Source organism: Egretta garzetta, unplaced genomic scaffold (genome assembly GCF_000687185.1).
Source record: "Egretta garzetta isolate BGI_Z169 unplaced genomic scaffold, ASM68718v1 scaffold354, whole genome shotgun sequence".
NCBI lineage: Eukaryota > Metazoa > Chordata > Aves > Pelecaniformes > Ardeidae > Egretta > Egretta garzetta.
Window position 1 is genome coordinate 3,906,213 of NW_009259593.1, and position 21,064 is coordinate 3,927,276.

At 35.9% G+C, this 21,064-nt stretch overlaps 1 protein-coding gene across 1 annotated transcript in view; it reads right to left on the reverse strand.

The window, feature by feature from the left end:
- Positions 1–21,064, reverse strand: part of DIAPH3 (diaphanous related formin 3) — a 104,160-nt gene that overhangs the window by 66,976 nt on the left and 16,120 nt on the right. The window contains exons 3-8 of the mRNA XM_035893599.1: positions 17,890–17,994; positions 10,097–10,227; positions 4,622–4,696; positions 4,468–4,537; positions 3,946–4,082; positions 3,379–3,484 (exon numbers count right to left, since the gene is read on the reverse strand). Of these exons, the coding sequence (XP_035749492.1) occupies positions 3,379–3,484; positions 3,946–4,082; positions 4,468–4,537; positions 4,622–4,696; positions 10,097–10,227; positions 17,890–17,994 (624 nt within the window). The remainder of the gene's footprint in view (positions 1–3,378; positions 3,485–3,945; positions 4,083–4,467; positions 4,538–4,621; positions 4,697–10,096; positions 10,228–17,889; positions 17,995–21,064) is intronic.

The window sequence follows — 21,064 nt, forward strand, 5'->3', positions numbered from 1 at the left end:
GGTTGGGGAAGAGTGACTGGCAAGCTGCCTGTCAGAAAAGGACCTGGGGGTGCTGGTTGACAGCCAGCTATAAATTAGTTTTAAAAATGCTCATAGAGAATAACAAAATACCAAGTGGAGGTATAGCACAATCATGAGAAGGCATAACTAGTAGAAAAGTACTTGTTTAGTATCTGAAGAATGGTCCTAGAAAAATAAAAAGTTGTTGCTGCACAGTTAACTCAGCTGAAGTTTTCTGCACTGATGCAGTTATCTCATCAGTGGTATCTTACTAATGGAGTTGAGCATCGCTGTAAACATTGAGTATGAAAGTACTTATGTTTATAAGAAAGACCTAACTTTTAGATATAATCAGCTATGACCTTTTTTTCCCTGCATATCAACTCTCTCAACTGCCATTAATATTGGTATCTACCTGTTCCTTAAAAGGGGCTGCTTACTGACAACTGTTCACAAGGGATTATAATCTCTGAAGCCTATTCCCAAATATTGATCCAAAAGAGCTACTATCTGTTCACCTTCAGTTTAATCTGCAAGACACATTTATAGATGTAAAGAGACCCTTATAATTTTATTTACTTTTTAACAAGGGGGAAATCAGCAAAATTCCCATTTGGTTACCCATCATGGGTAAAGGGAGAAGTACATAGGATTAATTTAATTTACCTGCTGCTTCAAACAAAGGGGCTGCCTTTCAGGCAGTTTTCATCTACTTTTTGAACCATATAGAAAAAGGGAGTTATCTAGCTTTTTTCACCTTATTAAATCTACACACATGCAAGTGTATACAACTCCTGAAAATTCAGGATCACATTTGGAAGCTTAACACTCAAAGCAAAATGTTAATTTCCAGACTCTGAATACTTGTAAGCTAGTAAAGAATAGTCAGAGAAGTACTGATCTTCATACTATTAAAATGTAGGGATCTTGTAAGTGCTGTGATGGACCTGGAAATTCTCAAATCTTTATATGCTGTAGAGAAAATATAGGCTACTAAATTCTCTTAAATTACATACAATATCCTGAAATTGGAAAATATGATTTCCTGGTCTAAATTATGTAAATAATCTAAAGCATCTCTCTCTACTGAATCAAAATATTTTTAAAATTTTTATTGATATCCATATTCATGCCAAAGACAGCATATTTATTAATAAAATTATTTATATTTTTTTACCTTATTGATTATACTAAAGCAATAGGAATAAAATTATTTATATTGTTTTTTTTACCTTATTGATTATACTAAAGCAATAGAAATAAGCATAACAGAAAATCAAACTTTTCATATTTTTGTTTTTCAGCTAATCAAATAAGAACATTTTTCTTTATTTACATCATGACCTGATATCAAAATAAACCAAGCAAGTAAAACAAGTAAACCAAGAAGGACTAAGAAATATGCAACCAAAAAAAAGCCCCAGATGCAGTGAGCCAATGTTATATTGTCCTGAACATCTTACATGCCCAAGCTTGCATGCCTGGCCCAAATTCATACTGCTTACTATCTCAAGAATGCTAAAATATCAAGAAAAAGAAATCATACTGAATAGGAACTTGTTAACATCATTCATCTTGAAATCTAAATGAAACAGAGACCCCAGAGGAGAACAGAAATATATGAGATCATATATTTAAATTTAATACTGAAGAACTGCAATGATTCTTGTAAAAATGCCTATGGTAAGGATCAGCTACTACAAGAAATTTACGTCCAATCTGGAAAATCTCCTTCATCTTTTGTATGATATTCCCTTGTCCTCAGTTTAGCGCTCCTAGAATGTGTATTCTAGAATGCACTTCAGTAAACAAGAGTATTTTGGTAGTGATTTTCACAATACTGGGTAAAAAAGAAAAACAGTTTTTTTACTTAACAAGTTACACTACAAATTAATGTCTAGATTACTAAAAAGGGCTAGAAAGCAATTTATTCAGAAACTACAAATAAAAAAGGTAAATAAGTAATTGTAACTGTGAGAAGCTCTATTCTAGAACGAAGAGGCATGAAATCACATAATAGGAAGCTCAAGATGGGAGCATCAAGGGATGCCATCCAGGGGGACCTTGACAAGCTAGAGAAGTGGGCTCCTGTGAACCTCATGAAGTGCAGCAAGGCCAAGTGCAAGGTCCTGCATCTGGGTTGGGGCAATCACCATTATCAGTGCAGGCTGGGAGATAAAGGGATTGAGAGCAGCCCTGCAGAGAAGGACTTGGGGATGTTCAGAGAGGAGAAATTAGATATGAGACAGCAATGTGTGCTTGCAGTCCAGAGTGCCAATCATATCCTGAGAAGTTGTGGATGCCCCATCCCTGGAAGTGTTCAAGGTCAAGATGGATGGTGCTTTGAGCAGCCTGATCTAGTGAAAGATGTACCCTCATGGTTGAGGGGTGGCACTAGATGGTCTTTAAAGGTCCCTTCCAACCCAAACCTATGATTATACAATTAAACCGTTCCACAATAAGATAGAAAGAATAAGAAAGGAGGGACAATTTTTAAAAAAAGGATCCCATCAGTACTGGCATAATTCAACTACAAATGATTCTCCACCTTCAAATATTTCTTTATGGTTAGCTTTTCTGTGAGACAGATGAAACAAACAAAAATCTTTACGATCAGACATGGACTATTTAATACAAAAGGTGACAGTGGAGTAACACAATCATTTATTTCAAACTCAAGATTCATCTTTTGCCATTTTTATAATATTAACAAAGAATGACAATTATGAACAGCATTAACTTCAGCTGAATTACATGAAAATCAATATGAGTTAATATTTACACTCTTAGACCAATGATTTATAATGATTATTCAAATGGAGTATAATACTTTGTGTCTTTCTGTAGTAAACCCTATATCCAACTGAACCAAACTGAAAATTGAAAATAAGGTGAAAGATTTATTTCCTCAGACTCTCCTGGTACAATTTTATGAAATCATAAAGCCAGCATGAGGGACAGATTTTCTGCTGATTTTAAACATTAATTATAAAAAGCAGTTGCCTAAAAAACTTGGGGTTTTTATTATTATTAATCTTTAAGTTTCAGCAAATATCACCATAAGTGAGATAATCTTTTTGCATCTGATTATATGACTCATGCTTTATTTTAAAAGGCAGTATAAATTTAACTCCCAAAGTCTGTAAGATTTAGGTGAACAGAAATCAACAAATTAACCTGCAACACCCCTGTGTTTCTTAACACTGAATCTTCCCATGATGCATTTTAAAAGATAACACTATAAACAACATTCCAAAATTTGACCCCTATTTGAAACAGTATCCCTCCTCCTTTTTGTTGTAATGACTTTTTCAATACAGAAAAATAAGTAATTTTATTTTTACTTGTTGCAGAGGTTTATGAAAAAAATTTGCTTACTTGAAGCTGAACTGAGTTATCCTGGAGACCTTCTACAATAGGAGAGAATCTATCAACGTTCCTTTCCTCTGCTGCTGCTGTTACAGCTTCCAAAATTTTTTCAAGGCTGTAAGAAAAGCATTTCACTCAGGAGATATTTAACCTTGATGTTCATTTGTTATCTGAAGAGCCATGTTACCAAAGTATTTACCTGCCTCAATTTCTTGTGTACAAATTTAGGAGGTTTAAGGATTACTTGTTTCCTTTAGAGACTTCTGTAGCCAAAGAATGACTTAGTGGATTGCAATGGTTAAGATACCTTAAAAGTAATGCTAAAAAAATTTAAGCAAAAGAATGTCTGCATAACTACTTCCATCTAACCAGTACATCCACATGTCAAGAAAAAAAAAACTCTTCTTGATATGACCATGATAAAAAACACAAACAAAGGCATTCTGGAAACTGACAACATAGTACAGATACTGCTTCCAAACTTAAGTTGAAAATTTTAGTATTTCATTAAGGTATAACTACAGTTTTGGATATCGTAAAATTATCACACTATTTTTGGCTAAATCCGGTACTTACATGTTTTCCTCTCCAACAATGCACATTGCAGAAAGGAGTTTAACTATATCTGTCATCATGTTAGTTTGCTTGGGATCAATTGCTTTGATCAGCAACAAAAGGCTTCTCTCTTCTCCCAGAATTCTTTCCAATCCATACTAAACAACAGAAAAACAGTTGTAAGGAGAGTTGGAGGAAATCCAAATGACTGTATTGAATATCTAGCAAAAAGCAGTGACACTTCCCTCAAGTAAATATTCCAAATGACATTTAAGTCCATTAAATACTTAATTAAAAAAAGTTAATGAGAAAAGTCAAAAATGGGACTCTTACTCTGTAATAAGAGTATACATCAGCACCAAAAGTTTACACTATTCTCTGAGTATATTTCTGCAGAGAGGAAGTGGCAGCAGAAAGAACTTCAAACCACACCTGACCAACACACCGCTTTTCCAAATTGCACAGGCTTATACCCCCAATCATGTGCATTATCCAGTTGAACTGTAGTAATTCAGATTTCCAGATTAAAAAAAAATCCCATACCTTATTATTCATGAAGGCTCTCAAACACTGTATAACCTTATGCTGACTCCTCTTCACAACTTTGTCCTGGCTGAATCAATAAAAAAATTCAGTGTAATTAAATGCTGCTTACATATTAAGAAAAGATGGCAATTTTATATTAAGTCATCCTTACTTTTTTGTCTCAACCAATCTTTCCAAAACATCCAACAGCAGGCCCAGACCTTCTCGGCCAAAGTTTTCAACCCAGCTAGGGGAGAAAGAAAAAAAGACATTAAAAAAATTGACATTTCAAAGAGTCATTACAATGACTGAAAATTGTCAGCATAAATAAAAGCAGTATAACTGGATCATTTTAAAACCCAAAATTGACTCTTTACTCAATAGATCAAGAGTCATTTCATTCACTCATTGACAAAATAAGATAACCTTAAATTAAAAAAGATAAAAAATTAGAGTATCCCAATAAATTTAGTAATTTTAATTTTTAAATTAACAATTATGCATTCTTTGGCACAGAACTGTAATTAAAAAACCCTTGCAAAGGAAAGGAAGAAAAACAACAATTTCTACTACACACTGTTCTAGGGTGTCCTGGAAAGGTCAGAATCCAACCATGGCAGAGAAGGAAGGAAAATCCTAAAGAAGTGGCTGTCTGAGATATTAATCCATAAGAATATCTCCAGGTGAACACAACAAGAATTTAAAATTTCAGCTATTGACAAAGCTATCTTTTGGTGAGGTTAAGCCTGGACATGTTATTCCTACATGAGACAGCTACTTCACAGTCCTGTTTACTATTGCTGAAAAACACCTGATATCAAATACAAGTAACTGCATGACTGACAGCAGTACTGCAACCATCCCTTTGATAATAGCCATTGGTATTGCTGAAACTAAGATGTTTGATCAATTACCTAACCCTAAAGTTCAGACAACACTGTCATTCATAGTCATAACAGAAGGAGTATTTTTCTCTTTATACTTCATTGCCTGTGTAAAGCACAGATATTTTAAACTTCAAACTTCTAACAAAATCTCACTTGAGAAAGAAGTTGGCTGCAGAGGCAACAAAAATACATATACAAGCAGAGAAACTGTAGAGACTATTTGCTGAGGAAACTCCTTTTATAAACGGTGAAGTTATAATATTTGATTATGGAATGAATTCATAGGTACCTGAATACTCTTCTCTTTCTGTAAGAGGCAGGAATATTTCCTGACACCTTTAGTCAACTTTCCATGCTACTGTCATAAGACAAGCCCTTGTATCTCTTATTGTCGTCTTTGGTCAACAAGACAGAAAATTATTTTGTAAAGGGTATCTCTTCCATACTTTTTCCACTTCTAAAGTAGTGTATTACCTTTATCTATTAACTGATTACAAAACCATCTCTATTTAGAACAGATCTAATTAGCTTGATGAAGATGTAATACTTTTCACCATCTTCATCATCAAAACATGGATACTGTTGTGAGTGCAGTACCAATAGTTTCTGTGCATTCTTTAAATTATTACTTAAAAAAAAGCTTAAGTAGAGGAAATCCCTTGTCATGTATTTTAAAAAGTCTTTTATGTAAAAAAGAAGCATCCATTCTGCAACATCAGAAGTTCAACATCAAGATGGTGATCAGAATCAGTAAAAAAATTACAGCGTTCACTTTACTTTTATTATAGCCTCTCCATTGCTTTCTTTGTTTTGTCTATTTACACAACATTGTATACCTTGGGTAAAATTTATTTATCACCACTTTTGAAGAGTAACCAGAATATTTAGATACTCCTATAATGGTAGGACCTTACTAGTGACAAGTAATAAGCTATTCTGTTGGAAATAACACAAGGGAGATACAATAGCTGTTTTGAATACACAGTACTTCCAATCCCATCATAGGATGGGATTAAACAGAACTGTAATGGACTTAAAATTATAGGAAAAGAGAACCAGATGAGATGCTTTTATATGTTTTTCCCTTAAAAGTAAATATATATGAAAATAGATTTTCTCCTTCCTGGATGGGTGTTTCATTCTGAAACAGATTAGGCAAATAACTGTCAATTATTTTTTGTATAACTGGCCATAGGTGACCTAAAGACAATCCTACTACACGCTTCTTAGCACATTTTGTACTGGACAGAATTGTGCACAGCCACTTTGTCATACATCCAACAGCTGAGGATGCTGAGAATGATCAAGTGCCTAAAATACTGCTGCATTACTGCCCTTTTCTCTGGTTCCACAAAAGAACAAAGATTACTTACACTATCCAGAGCAAATACTCAGCTTTTTGTCAGTCTGACAACATACAAAGCTAGCAGTGCCCCGATTTTCAATGTATTAAAAATGTCCTCTTGGTTGCAACAGATTTAGCTCTTTTCATTATTATGCAAAAGGAGAAGAAATAATTGTAGATAACTAGTTATCTGTAATACTACGTACAGCTAGATTACTGAACCACTTTTGATAAATTGTATTGGCAACTGTGAGGTAAAAACACCCCATTTATTTACCCAAATAGTAATCAACATCAGTGGATACATTTTCCTTTTGGGGCTTTCTGTTTATACTGATGGAAAATAAATACTACTTTTTGCAGTAAGCCATAGATTTCAATACATTTTTCTAAGTACCAGAAACTACTCAATATCACTTGATTCAGACTTTTTCTGTCAACTAAAAATACATTTTACAAAAATGACTAACTGAAAACAATGTTATAGAACCAGTTCTTGCATTAGAATCTGAAATGTCAATAAGACTAAAAAGTTAGGTTGATTAGAGTATAGTAATTGGAAAAACAGTAAAAAAACCCTAAATTACATATTGTCAAAAAGATGACAGCCCACAAATGTGAAGACTGCCAGGCTATATCCAATTTAATTTAATTCTCATCCTGTTAAAAAAGCATAAATTTATTCTTAGGTATTATACACACAAAAAATAAAATCCCGAAGTTTCACTGGTTATTTCTCATTGTCCCTATCATATGAGGCAGAAGTTAAAAATAATCATGGATTTATAGCAGCTGGACTGGAGTTCAGTATTTATGTGTCAAAGTAAGTTCTTACTCAAAGATCTGACTGCTGATCGGAAAAATCAAGGTCACCAACATCTGCATCCAATGAATATCAACTGTTGTTACTCATTAGAAAGAAGGGGACATGGTTTAAAAATGTTTACTCCACAAATTTTTAGCATAAAGAACAGTGTGCTGCTGTTGCTACATTTTTGCTGTATTTGTAAATAAGCTCTATGGAAGAACTCACTTTTTTCCTAAGGCTATTTTAAAATGTTCTTTTTAAGCCTAGTGCGGTCTATGTTAACAGTCTTTTTCAGCACCACTCAATACACCAGGGTTGTAATCCTTCTTCTGATTTGACTAAAATGTATTTATGGACAAGTAGTAGAGATTTTTTTTTTTTTATTTTTTTTTAATGAAACTACTGTCTACTTAAATACCTCTTCTTTGGTGTTTTTACACGCCACAGTCACTCTCCTTCCAGTTCAAACCTCTCAGATTTAGAATCTATTCCACCCACTAACTTAATAATGAGTTTCACGCCAATCCAAGCATTATAGTTCTTTTGTGTTGTCTCTTACATTCTACTTAATGTTTCAAATTGAAGTTAAATTTTAATAAATTATGGTCAAGTTAAGACTTTGATTCAACTGCAAAATTTTCTATCTACCACAGTTTATATTTGACTGAACAAAGTTCAAGCCAGTGTTGCAGTCTAGACCTATCTGTAACAATAAGTTAGATAAACTAATATCTCAAAAGTATCAATGCAATACTTTGATATCAACAATGCATCATACCCTTCTAGCATGCTTTGAAGGACTGACATAAAATACACTAAGGTTATGAAAATCAAAACATTCATTTTTCCATTTCTCCATGCACAAAAGCACTTGCTCTTTTCTCTGTACTCATGATATATATCTACAGATTTCTAATCCTTTCCTTACTCAAAGTGAAACACTTACGGAAAACCTACTTAGTCCAAAAGTTCGTAATATGTAGTTACTGTAAAGCTTTCTGTACTTTGTTCTTCCAGATAACATTGATCACCAGACTTTTGGTATTGATGCTCTACTACAAGTTCATAGTCCAATTCAACTTGCATTCTCTATCAAGTGTCTCAAGTATAGACCAACACCATTATTTCATAGCTGGCCTCCACATATCTTATTCTGATACCATTTCTCCATCTTCCTCACCCCTTCCTGTCCTATCACATTGTATTGTGCTGTCAGGCAGAACTAGCACCTCACCAAGACCATAGGTTTTGGTTTGGTTTGGTTTTTTGGGGGAGGGGGGTTAACTTTGCTCTTGGGTGTGTGGGAAAGGGGCAGCAAAGAGTATTACATAGAAAAAGACAAAACTATCCAGTCCTATCAAGAACAGAGAGGAGAGATTGCTCTAAGCTTAAGTTGTCACACGTTTCATACATTTTGCATTTGTACTTCCAGACACATATTAACAAGCAAAGCTTTCTTTGTTAACTCAATGTAAGTGTAAATAAAGTCTCCGGGTTTGTGGGTTGTTGTTTTGTTTTTTAAACAAGGAAGGGGAAGCAATACTACATCAAAAAATAGCTTCGCATTCGTGGAGGAAGTATACCTTCTGTAAAACCCTCTAACAGAAGAACTCAGGCTCACGCAAAGCATGTTTCTTTCCATGTGAACCATTACATATTCTAAATGAAACAATCCAATTCAAAAACAAATTTATAGAAGGAAAGAAGCAAAACAGCCATACAGAAGACCCACATCAACAACTTTGCCAAGCCAGATGCAGAAAGTACTAAGTTGTCTAATCCTTTTTAATCACATCCCATCATAAGCATCCCCAGCATTTCATTTGCATTATTTTGATCTAAACCCAAAACAGTTTCCCAAAATCTCGTGTTCAACTGTTGGCTTAAATAGGAACTCTAAAACAAAAGGTTGTAAATACAGTAGAACAAAAAAAAAAAAAAAAAAAAAAAACAATTTAATAAAATAAAGCCAGCATACACAAATCAAGCTGCAAGGATCAAATACAAATTAAATGTAAAGATTTAGATCAGCGTTAGAGTTATGATTACTGAAGAGTTAGCCTTTAAAAAAAAAATCCCAGGTAAACTAATGTGGTGCTCTCTTCTCCATAGATAAACCCCACAGATACAGCAAACATTACTAGAAGGCAGCAAGGAAGAAAGCCTAAAGCACACTGGACAGAAGGAGGAGCACACAATTAAAAACATATATGTTTTCTGGCTAACAAACTTAACACCAAGGTGTCTACCTCCCATTATTGGTCACCCTGACAAAGTAAGTTAAAAGATTAGAGTTAAGAGAATACTTCAAAAGTAAAAATTTAAAAAACCTTTTGACTATTTAGCACTAGAAAACAAACTGCTCTGCATTACACTTGTTTTACATTCTCTTAGCATTACCCTGTACAGATCAGTGAAATCTACTGAAAAATAGATCTACTGAAGATACATAATCAATGAGGAAAAAAAAGGTTTGATCATTCACTAATGCATACCCATTGATTAATAGGAAAACCTTGAAACACGCACATCTACAGATCCTTAAGTTTTAATCCATTAAGAAATAAGAATATGATTAATCTCTGCAATATGTGTTAATGATGTTACCTGACAGGATTACTAGTCAAGGACACACGGAGAGATTCTAAGCAGGTGACCAGTCTTTCATCTGTTGACCCAGATTTTAACTCCTGAATAAACTCTTGGGGTGAAATCTTCCGACTGTTCTTGAGACTTCCCTGAAATACAGAAAATACATTCTTATTTGGCACATATAGGACTTGAATAGATTATTAATGGATAACCTTCATTTCTATTCCTTGAAAAAACAGGAGGGAAAAAGATATAATTTAATCCTAAACCTGTAACTGTTGTCCATCTACTATATAAGCTAAATGCTGAGTAAATTTGTGTCAATTGATGAACAAATTTATAATCAGTAGTCAAAAGCAGCAGGCTTCAAATGTAGAAATGTATCACGCACACTCAGCAAAATACAAATTTTGCAGTGAATGGATTCTGTTTATGCATTGCAAACATCTTAATTTTCAGTACTCAACAGAATGAAAAAAACAGTTCCGAGGTGCTTTGAAGAGATCGCAGGGCACGTGTCCAGAAGGGTGACAGCAGTCATATGAGAATATAGAGGGAAGAACCAGAGCACCAGAAGAGTTGGCGTTACTCAGGATGTTACTGCAGTAACTTGAGTTCTTGCAGATAATGTAAAACGCTTTTCCCTTAAAAGGTCCTTCAGATGAGGAGTATATGAGCCTGGGATTATAAAAACAGACTAGCTTTGGCCCTCTAAGGACTAAAGTAAGGGAACTTTAAAAATTTAAAAAAAAGAAAAAAACAATTAAAAATTACTTCTTTGGAACCACTGAAGTTCTAAAGATAAATCCCAGCTCCTCATTTGTTTTATTTGCCATCTGTAAGAATGCAGTGCAACACAAGTATGACTATTGATGCAATAAGGACACTTACTCAACCTTCAGGTTTGCATTTTGCCTTGCTTTTTGGGTTTTGCTCTTTTTGGCAGGTGGGGAGGCAATTGGGGATATGAAGAACAGGGAGACAGAAAGGAAAATGCAATAGCAAGTTAATGCAGCACTGCAAAAGTAGTGTTGTGCAAGCAAAACATTTTCTGTTCCAAGCAATATAGGTTGAAGACACTGACACTGACTTTGATTCATCACTGTATCTGTGGTGTTGAAAGTTGCTTAAAGTAAATTCCAGATATTAATGACTCTTCTGAAGGATATATAGTATCCATCGTTTTAAACAAAGCAATGGTTATACTGAACTAATGAAACTCCACAATTTGCAATTAAAATGGCAAATCTAAGAGGCATTGACCCTATTCTTAAGAGTATCCTCCCTTTTTTTTTTTTTTAAGTAGCAGCAAAGGAAAAAATTTGTAGACCGTGGAAAATAAGTCTACTCTATTAGTATCCATTTATTACATGAAGAAGGATAGATATATTTTCTACACAACAGATCTCAGTTCCAAAAAAAAGAGGCTTACAATGGGATATACAACCTATATTTGACTTAATCCATTGGAAAGGCTCCTTTTTTGAGAGCAGAAGCACAACGCCTCTGTCATGTAGCACTAAAGAGAGTTACCAAATAATACTCTATTATCTAGTGGCTGGCAGCGCAATAACCTGAAATTATCCACTGTAAGTGGTGAGGCAGTCTCATTACGTTATTATACAGAGCTTCATACAGAAGTTGGTAGATCTGTAGTAGATCCTCAGGAAGTGTCGAAAAACATACTTTTTTCCTACTGAAGTAGATGGTGAAATAGTTTCTAGCAGAGAGGTGAAGTTAAAAACTGGGAAGAGTGGTTGGCAGACCAGAGGGACCTCAACAGACAGGAGAAATGGGCAGAGGAATTTCAGAGAGTTCCACAACAGGAAATGCTAAATCCTAAACCTGGGGAAGAATAATCCCATTCACCAATACACTTTGGGGCCAACCAGTTGGAAAGTAGGTTTGTAGGAAAAAAAAATTGTGGGTCCTGGTGGATCACAAACTGACCATGGGAAGTGCATCACCAACCGGTCAAGGTAGGTGATCCTCCCCTACAGCTTTTACATAGCTACATCTAAAGAGGAATGAAAAAGCAACTGGATAGAATCTCCCAGCCAAATGTAGAAGATCCTAAAAAAAGCAAAAAAAATTCATGATATTAAGAACTAAGTATCAGACTTGATAAAACATAAAAAGTAAAAGCTACTATACCATTAGTTGCCCAAAACACTACAAATTCACTGGCTAAGGGGAACTGGTGACAAGGGTTTCTGTCTGGTTATTCAAGAGCTTATACACTGAATACATCCATCCTGTTACAATAATCGCCAAAAATCTTAAGACTAGACAATATATACCCTTGAGGCACAATCAGAAGAATTTGAGTTACAGCTGTGATATAAAGAGGAAACTGTTACAACTGCAGTGTAACAGGGGATCAGGGCCATGTCTGTATGCATGTGCAGCGTATCCAGTTCCCTGTGCGATCCTGGATCTTCCCAGCTGATCTCTGCATAGGTGAGATAATGGACTAAATGGGATAAAAGACAAGATGACCAAACTCCTAGCGGCCTTCATGACAAAGTATTAGTGTACCATCAGCAAGTTTGCTGACGACACAAAACTGGGAGGAGTGGCTGACATGCTGGAAGGCTGTGCTGCCATTCAGCGGGAAGCTCTGCTGAGAGGGGCCTGGGAGTCCTGGTGGGCAATAAGCTGACCATGAGCCAGCAATGTGCCCTTGTTGCCAAGAAGGCCAATGGTATCCTGGGGTGTATTAAGAGGAGTGTGGCCAGCAGGTCGAGGGGGGTTATCCTCCCCCCCTCCTCTGCCCTGGTGAGACCCCACCTGGAGTACTGTGTCCAGTTCTGGGCTCCCCAGTTCAAGAAAGATGAGGAACTCCTAGAAAGAGTCCAGAGGAGGGCAACTAGGATGATAAAGGGACTGGAGCACCTCCCCTACGAGGAAAGGCTGAGAGAGTTGGGCTTGTTCAGCCTGAAGAAGAGAAGACTGAGAGGGGACCTTATCAACACATACAAATATCTTAAGGGCGGAAGTCACGAGGATGGAAGCAGTCTGTTTGCAGTGGTGTCCAGCGACAGGACTAGGGGCAATGGGTGCAAACTGAAACATAAGAGGTTTCAGTTGAATATGAGGAAAAACTTCTTTACTCTAAGGGTGACAGAGCACTGGAACAGGCTGCCCAGGGAGGTTGTGGAGTCTCCTTCTCTGGAGATATTCAAGGCCCGCCTGGATGAAGTCCTGTGTAACATGCTCTAGGAGAGCCTGCTTTAGCAGGGGGGTTGGACTAGATGATCTCCCGAGGTCCCTTCCAACCCTTGCGATTCTGTGTGTGTCTGTGTGTGTGTGTTACAGGAGCTCTCCAGTTGGAAATTTCAAAAAGTCCCAGAAATTCTCCTGGCAGCTCCTGCTGTGCTTAGACTAGTTGATAAGCACTATTTGTATGCCTAAGCATATAGATTAATATCCTGGGTGGAGAATCTGTCATTTCCAGTGAATTCCCCCAGCAGTTCCTGCTGTAAAATTGACCAAGCTCAATATAACCAAGATACTGATAAATAGTCAGTAAAATTGCTTTCTTAAGATGCAGAAACAGTCATACAGGACAGTCGTATGGACAGGACATACAGTTAAAATGGTTAGACAATATTTTGGAAGTAATTTCATATAATCAATAGTAATGTGTGCAGTGGAAAGGTCACATGGGACAAGAGCCCAGCCAGACTATGAGAATTCACTAGAATGACATTTCAGAGTCTCATCTGACCCATCTGAAGACAGTGTCACAAGCAATGGAGACTCACATCAACATCCAGACAGTAACCAGCCATCCTGTTTCAGATTCAGTTCCCCACCTGAACATTAGCCTATGCAAAAGATGCCAATAAACTGTGAATGTCTGTACAACATACCCACAGTACCAAGCACCACTTATTCATAGTTACGCCAAGGTTCTGCAACATAATAAGAATATGATACATCTGCCAGTGCTTAAATAAAATGAGAGCTGCATTTGGTACCAATTGTGAAACTGATTATATTAGCTATATTTCTGCATGGGAAAAGCTGCTTAAAGTTCAAAATGCTCGAGTTAACTGAGAAACAGGAAATATCTTGAGGCATCAGTGCCTCTAGAAATTTAATTGCTCAACTGAAGAACAACTGGTCTGTGAGCAGATGCAGTATGAAGTCAGCATTAATTAATTCAGTTAAAACATTACAAGGGAGTAAGCTGCATAACAAAAACAAAATCTTGTGAAGAAAACTCACTTTAAAAACACAGTTTGGGTGTGTTCAACATACAGAACAGCAAAACTTAGGATAGAGTAACGTTATAGCAATGCTGCTTTTATTTCCACTGGAGTATTAACTCTGTAACACTGAAACTGATTTTTAAAACTTTTCTGAGGGGGAACATCTTTGTATGTGTTTACATAGCACTTAAAAATGTGATGCTGTTTCTAACCTCAGATTATCATAATACATACAAATGGCAACAAAACCACAGAAAATACACTGGACATGACAGTCTCTAGCAACAAACAGAACCACACTGCTTTTGGTAGATGAGAGTTCATGCTCACATAATAGCCTTTAAACACAACCAGTAGTTCTCTTCTCCAAATGTTTCCTAATAAATAAGACATGACACCGCAGGAGACAGAAATTTCATTCCAGATTTCCAAGCCACGATGGTTTAAACCATATGTGATATACGTCTCTAAGATAATGTTTTTAAGGGAAGAAATAAGGCTTCATCTAAACACTACATGTTACAAGAAAACAAGAAAGTACTACCAGAATACTGAACTATTTGAGCAGAACTCTTCCAAGCACACAATTTTTGCTATCGTTCAAATTTTCATTAAGTACTACTAGTATAGAATCATAGGAGCATTTGGTTGGAAAAGACCTTTAAGATCATAGAGTCCAACCATACCCGTCCACTACTAAACCATGTCCCTAAGCACCTCATCCACCTGCCTTTTAAATACCTCCAGGGATGGGGACTCAACCACTTCCCTGAGCAGCCTGTTCCAATGCCCGATAACCCCTTCAGTGAAGAAATTTTTCCTAATATCTAATCTAAACCTCCTCTGGCACAACTTGAGGCCATTTCCTCTCATCCTATTGCTTCTTACTTAGGAGAAGAGATCAACACCCACCTCGCTACACCCTCCTTTCAGGCAGTTGTAGAGGGTATGTTCAGGTAGTTGTATCCCGTACCACAAGACTGTCTATTTGTAGGAATACTTCTACACGGGGAGCCCCTGAACACATTATAGAGAGTGATGATAACAGCATATTTACAGACAAACATACACAGGCATACATACAGAAGCATGCTTTCAGCCAGCTGTTTAAGAAGTCTCGAAGCAAAGTGGAGTAAAATGACGATTAGACAATGCAGGCCAGTAGAACTCTGGTTACTTTTAAGTAACTTTGAGTCCTGAAGTGATGGATTCATTCTAAACATCTCATGTGTACACAGAGGCAGGTCACAGTATTCTATACATAAATAAGCACCTGAGCATAACCCCATCAAACCCAGCATAATTTCTAAATGCATCAATAACAGAGATGTGCTTTGTGAATACTGGAAAGGAGTTCTGCATTTCTAAGAAACAGAAACCCTGATTCTGAGGTCAGTGATGAAGCTTTGACTACAGTGGAGTCCGCTTCAATCATCAGAGGCTGCTTTCAGCAATTCATTAAGATTTCTGTTCTTCATTTTAATAGTTTTTATAATCATAACTGCTTTAGATGAAACCTGCTCTGCATAGCACTACTCTGCACAGAAGTTGCAAATGAGGATATTTGTCCCAACACAACATAGCTTAGTACCCACCTCCTTAAAGTATGAACTACCAAAGGACGCTACTGCAGCATCACTCATAGAATGAGAGGTACCTAATATTCAGGAGCTACATGGCACTTCAGCTCTTCTGAAAAAGTACGACACTCATCAAGTCAAGGTACACCAAAATTTAGCCAGGTGCCCTGGGCACGCAGTGCACTATTCCCTCTAGACCGAGAAGGCACTCAGACAGTCCAATGCACTTGAGGCATGAAAGAGCATGCCAGGAATGACGAGTTTGCAAGGGCAAGGGAAGGAGTTTCCCATCCCAGTCACTCCAGCACTAAGCTGAATTTGTCTGCAGCACTACTGTATCAAACAGCTGAATCTATGCTTCACAGAAACAGCTCCTCCTGGTTATACAATGAGTGAATGCCAATTCCAGTAAGCATACAACAATAGGAACAGAGTTCAGTAAAGACAAGAGTTTCCCTGCATGAATTAGTCTTCAGTAACCTCCCACACCAGAAAGGCAGATAGATGGGCTGGCAGCAGAGGAGGGAATGGAAAGGAAAAAAATGCTATTGGGGGCTTTATGAAAACATGCAAGGCAACAGTGTATGGGAACAAATCACTACCCTGGGAGAGGAAACAGACCTGTCCTCTTCAATAGAGTACCTTGTATGGCTGCTTCGGGCATAGTGCAAGAAGCTCCACTGCCAAAAAAACAAGTATGATGACAACCAAGAAAAAAAAAATATTTATTGCAAACAGCACTCAGAAAGAAGGATCGATGAAACCTACTCTGCTATAGGCTTCAGTTCTTTGCAAATAGTAAGTGCCTGGAAGCAAAGAGCAAACATGGAAACCTTTCTCAGAGAAACAGCATCATGATGCTAAGATTCCAGCAACAGATGCAGATGCAGCAACTCTGCACAGCCAGCCATGTCCCAGTATAATATTACTTTGTAGATCAAACAACTGAGGTCAGAATAAGTGTGGAGGCTAGGGGTATCAATGTCATAAACCTTCACATGCTGTTTTAGGCTGAGAAACAAGAATGTTGCGAGATTTACTAGCCTGAAGTTCCATGAATTCCCATTAAATATCTCTAAAAAAAAAGAAAAACAGGCTAGACTCCTAATCTTCTGGTACTAAGGAGCTTTTATGCTATAGGACTAGTAGCTTTGATAAGCTCATCTTAAATAAAACAATCTCCAGACAGTTCAGTGTTCAGGCACCTACCTTCCTAAAAGTGCTAGAGCATTACATCATTTAAAGTAGACAGTAAGATAAATACCTCATTAAATTACTATATTTAATGTCTTATTTTCTTAGTATTTAGTTATAATTACATATAGGCCATTTTTACTGATATCTCTACATGTACAGAGCAGCAAGAGTCAAAGAATCAAAAATATGAATTCTAAAATGACCAGGAGGTCTGACGATAATATTAGCATTGCAGCATTTAGCACTGGAGTCAGTCCCCAATTTACAAAAACTAAAGTAGTTTTTCTTATGCCAACTTAATCCTTGAACTGCCCAGTACACAACTCCTTGCACTTCTCTAAAACAACCAGTAATTATCACAGTAAGTAAAAAGCAGATACTAATTGGGTTCACATGCAACACTTCCATTATGAAGTATTACACAGCACCACAACATGAATTCTGTACTGAAGTCAAATATGAAAAAGTCTAATCAGTTAAGGAATTCTTTTTAAACAGTGCTAGAAAAAAAAAAAGAAAGGTTCACATCAAACTTTTCCAAGAACCTTTCTGCAGAATCATTCCATCTCCACTAATAGCCATACCTCTACCAAAAAGAAATGTTCTGTGTACAGAAGACACACCTCAAGTACAAGGGAGTATCTTTCATTGCAGCTTGTAAAGTAAGGAGATAGTGCCCTTTAAAACTGCGTGTGTCTATCAGAAACAAAAGTTGGTCAAAAGAATGTAACATGTATGCAGCACTTTTTCTCTCCAATAACAAATAATGTAAATAGTAATTCATTTTTGGTGTACTTCAGAGAAATTTACTTACAGACTTTGAAGCAGTGCTAATATATTGCATCACCATTTCTTTTTTGGTATTAAAATCCTTTTCTCTCAACGGCATCTTCTTGTCTTCATTTAAATTCATATCTTCCTAGAATGGGAAGACAAAAAAAAAGTTTTAAATGTCATCCAGCAACACAGTTTAACTATGAGAGACTGATTTAAAAAAATTATCCCTTTGTTCTGTAATTCTGTTCCTCAGTTCCCAAATACTTAATCCTGGGCAGCTGAATCTGCTTTGCCCTGAGAGTAGTTCACAAAATAAGATTCACCTTTGCAATAGGTAAGGCCCAAATTCTTGACCACTTGATCATTAAATCAACACCTTCAACTGTCATCAAAACTCCATCACAATTAATTTATTCCACATAAACCCAGAGGTCAAAAAGAGCAGATGCAGAAACACATTCAAAGCTACACAGCAGGTATTCATTGACATTTCTGACACAGGGACTACTACTATTGCAGCCTAGAAATGCTGTGATCATTGTACTCTGTTCCACATCTGTGAGAAATGACATTTCCTATCATGCTGGAGGCAAAAAAAAAAAAAAAAAAAAGGTTTAAAAAAAAAGAAACAATTTAGGCACGCACCACACATAGGAGCACATACAGCATTACTATGGTCACCCAAGCTTAGCAAGAATTACTGCAGTTATTTTCAGCTGAGACTCACAAGGTGAATCCCTACCAGCTTTGGCAGGAGGAGGATCAGCAGGTAACAATTTTGATATCAAAGCTATTTCACCTTGTCAGAAATCAAAGACAAAGAGCAAGAAAACTCATAACCTTAGAATTTTAAGACAAAAAAACCCACAGAATTTTATACTACACTGGAACCTAAATTTCCTTGTCTTTCACTAGTTTTCATACTGAATAGGATAGAATCAAGCACAGTTCCTAGAAACATTTAAAGTTTTGTATAAATCCAAGCTGTGAGAAGACATTACAGAAAATGCTTGACCCCTTAAGTTGAACTTCTTAAAAGAACAATTAGGGCAATTTTGTGTAGATTCTGGATTTTACCACCACCACCAAAATATGCTACTGTTTCCTCTCCTTAAGGACTACAAAAAGTTCCTGACTTCAGTCTAGCATGCATTAAAATTATTATTTATTATTTAATAAATTATTTAATTAGTATTTTATTGTTTATTTGATAGTATATAGTGTATTTATCAAATATATAAATCTGATACTATACTATATATACTTTATATTATTTTTTTGGTATTTTTAGTATCAAGTAAATACAGGGTGCATGTTCTAAAAAGTATTCATTCAAGCAATAATAACATAATCTTTTGCCTCCTTGTCAGCCAACTAGCTTGGTGTTAATTCCTACATCTGAAAGCAAAAGGAAAAAAAAAATTTGTCTAAATAAGCTGGAAGAAAGGAGGCCACAGATACTTTGCTCATACAGTCCTGTTCTTCAAAATACTGCGTTCCTTTGATCAAAAAATTCAGAGAGAAAGTATTAGCTTATGACCTACCCAAAATTCTAGCAGTGCATAAGGACACACACGTTCCTGAATATTTTGCAAGTTGCCTCATACTAAATCAAATGTTGGGGACATTATCTTGAAAGGGTATGCTGCATTTTTCTAGCTTTTCTTGGATGAAAGCAAAACAAAAAACTACTGTGATTTACTTAATGATGGGAAACCTGGTGTGATCCAAAAATGCTGCACAGACTCAAAAATCCATACTAAAATAAAAAAAAAGAGGCTTAAATACACATGCATTAAAAACACTGTTGGGATCATATATTGTATGCAAAGAAATAATTTTCTTCAAAGACATATAAAGTGCAAAAATTTTTTGTGTGTGTATACACCATTTGGAAAAAAAAATTAAAGATATTTAAAGTTACCCATCTCTATCAAAACTTTAAAAAGTCACTGCATTTTTTTTAAGATGAGAAAGAACACATGATCAACCACAAAAAGTAGTGTCTAGGTTTTTGAGTTTGAAACACTAAAGAGTAATCACCTGCTCAAAGGAAGGGTGAATGAAGGCTGTTAAGCATGCTGTTAAATGGTCAGGTGGAAACTTAAAAAATTAAACCAGTTACACAACAAATCAATCTAAATATTTTAATTTACTGGTCAAGCATTTAGCAGTTAATTACAAAACTAGCCAGGATTTTTACAATCCATCAATGAATTCTGACATTGATATATGGTTTTGGACATAAAGATCTGGGAACTGCTAAAAAGCATTTAAAATAAGAACAGATAAGGAAGTTCTTTTTTCAATAACAAATTCTTTCAAAACCAGAAAACTCCTATAACTTTAATTTCTCAACAACTGTTCAAAAATCTTTACACCTTATCCAAGACATTTCCTTAGTTTAAAAATAGGGGGGAGAGAATCGAAATCAAGTCAGATTGCCAAAAATACTACAATGTTAGTATTCCCTCTAGCCTTTCATTTGTTATCTTATCTTGTACTTCTTATTTATCAGGTATTTCTTATTTTATGTAATATTTCAGTTTAGTTAATTACCTTCTACTAAATGCACAACATATTTTTGACTATTCTTATAACCAGGCAACACATATGTTGAGATACACACATAACAACCCTTTACCATAAATTACTAAAATCAAGTCCAGCTTGACATTACCAGATAAATTTGGCTTTTTCTGCAAGTCCCAATAAATGTCTTTGGAACACTGTGCCTCAGGATTCCTTTCCACAGGAATATAATTGTATAGCAATACTGGCTTCAAATGAAAATACACTTTACCTGTATATTTAATAAGGATAGCTGTACTTTATTTAATACTTAAATTGTATTTTTAAAACCTACATAAACAGAAACATACAAACACTGAAAGCAAAGTATTCCATTTTAAGTTTCACAAAAACATATAGCTAGGCCTTTCTCGATGTTTTCTGAGAGTTATCTTCAGTACTTTGCCTGCAATATGCCAGGTTTTTTTTTTTCCATAACAACATTGAAATGCATGTATATCCTACCTAAGGGGGAAGGAAAACAAACAAAAGAAAAAAAGCTTTTCACATTAGCCTGTAGCTACTGCAAAGTTCATTCTTCTGTTTAAAGCAGTTTTGCACTTCTTTCAGACTTGTTCTTTTCAGTTTTCTGAAAAATAACTTCTGAACTTATATAACAAAGAGGAAAAAAAAGGGGTTGT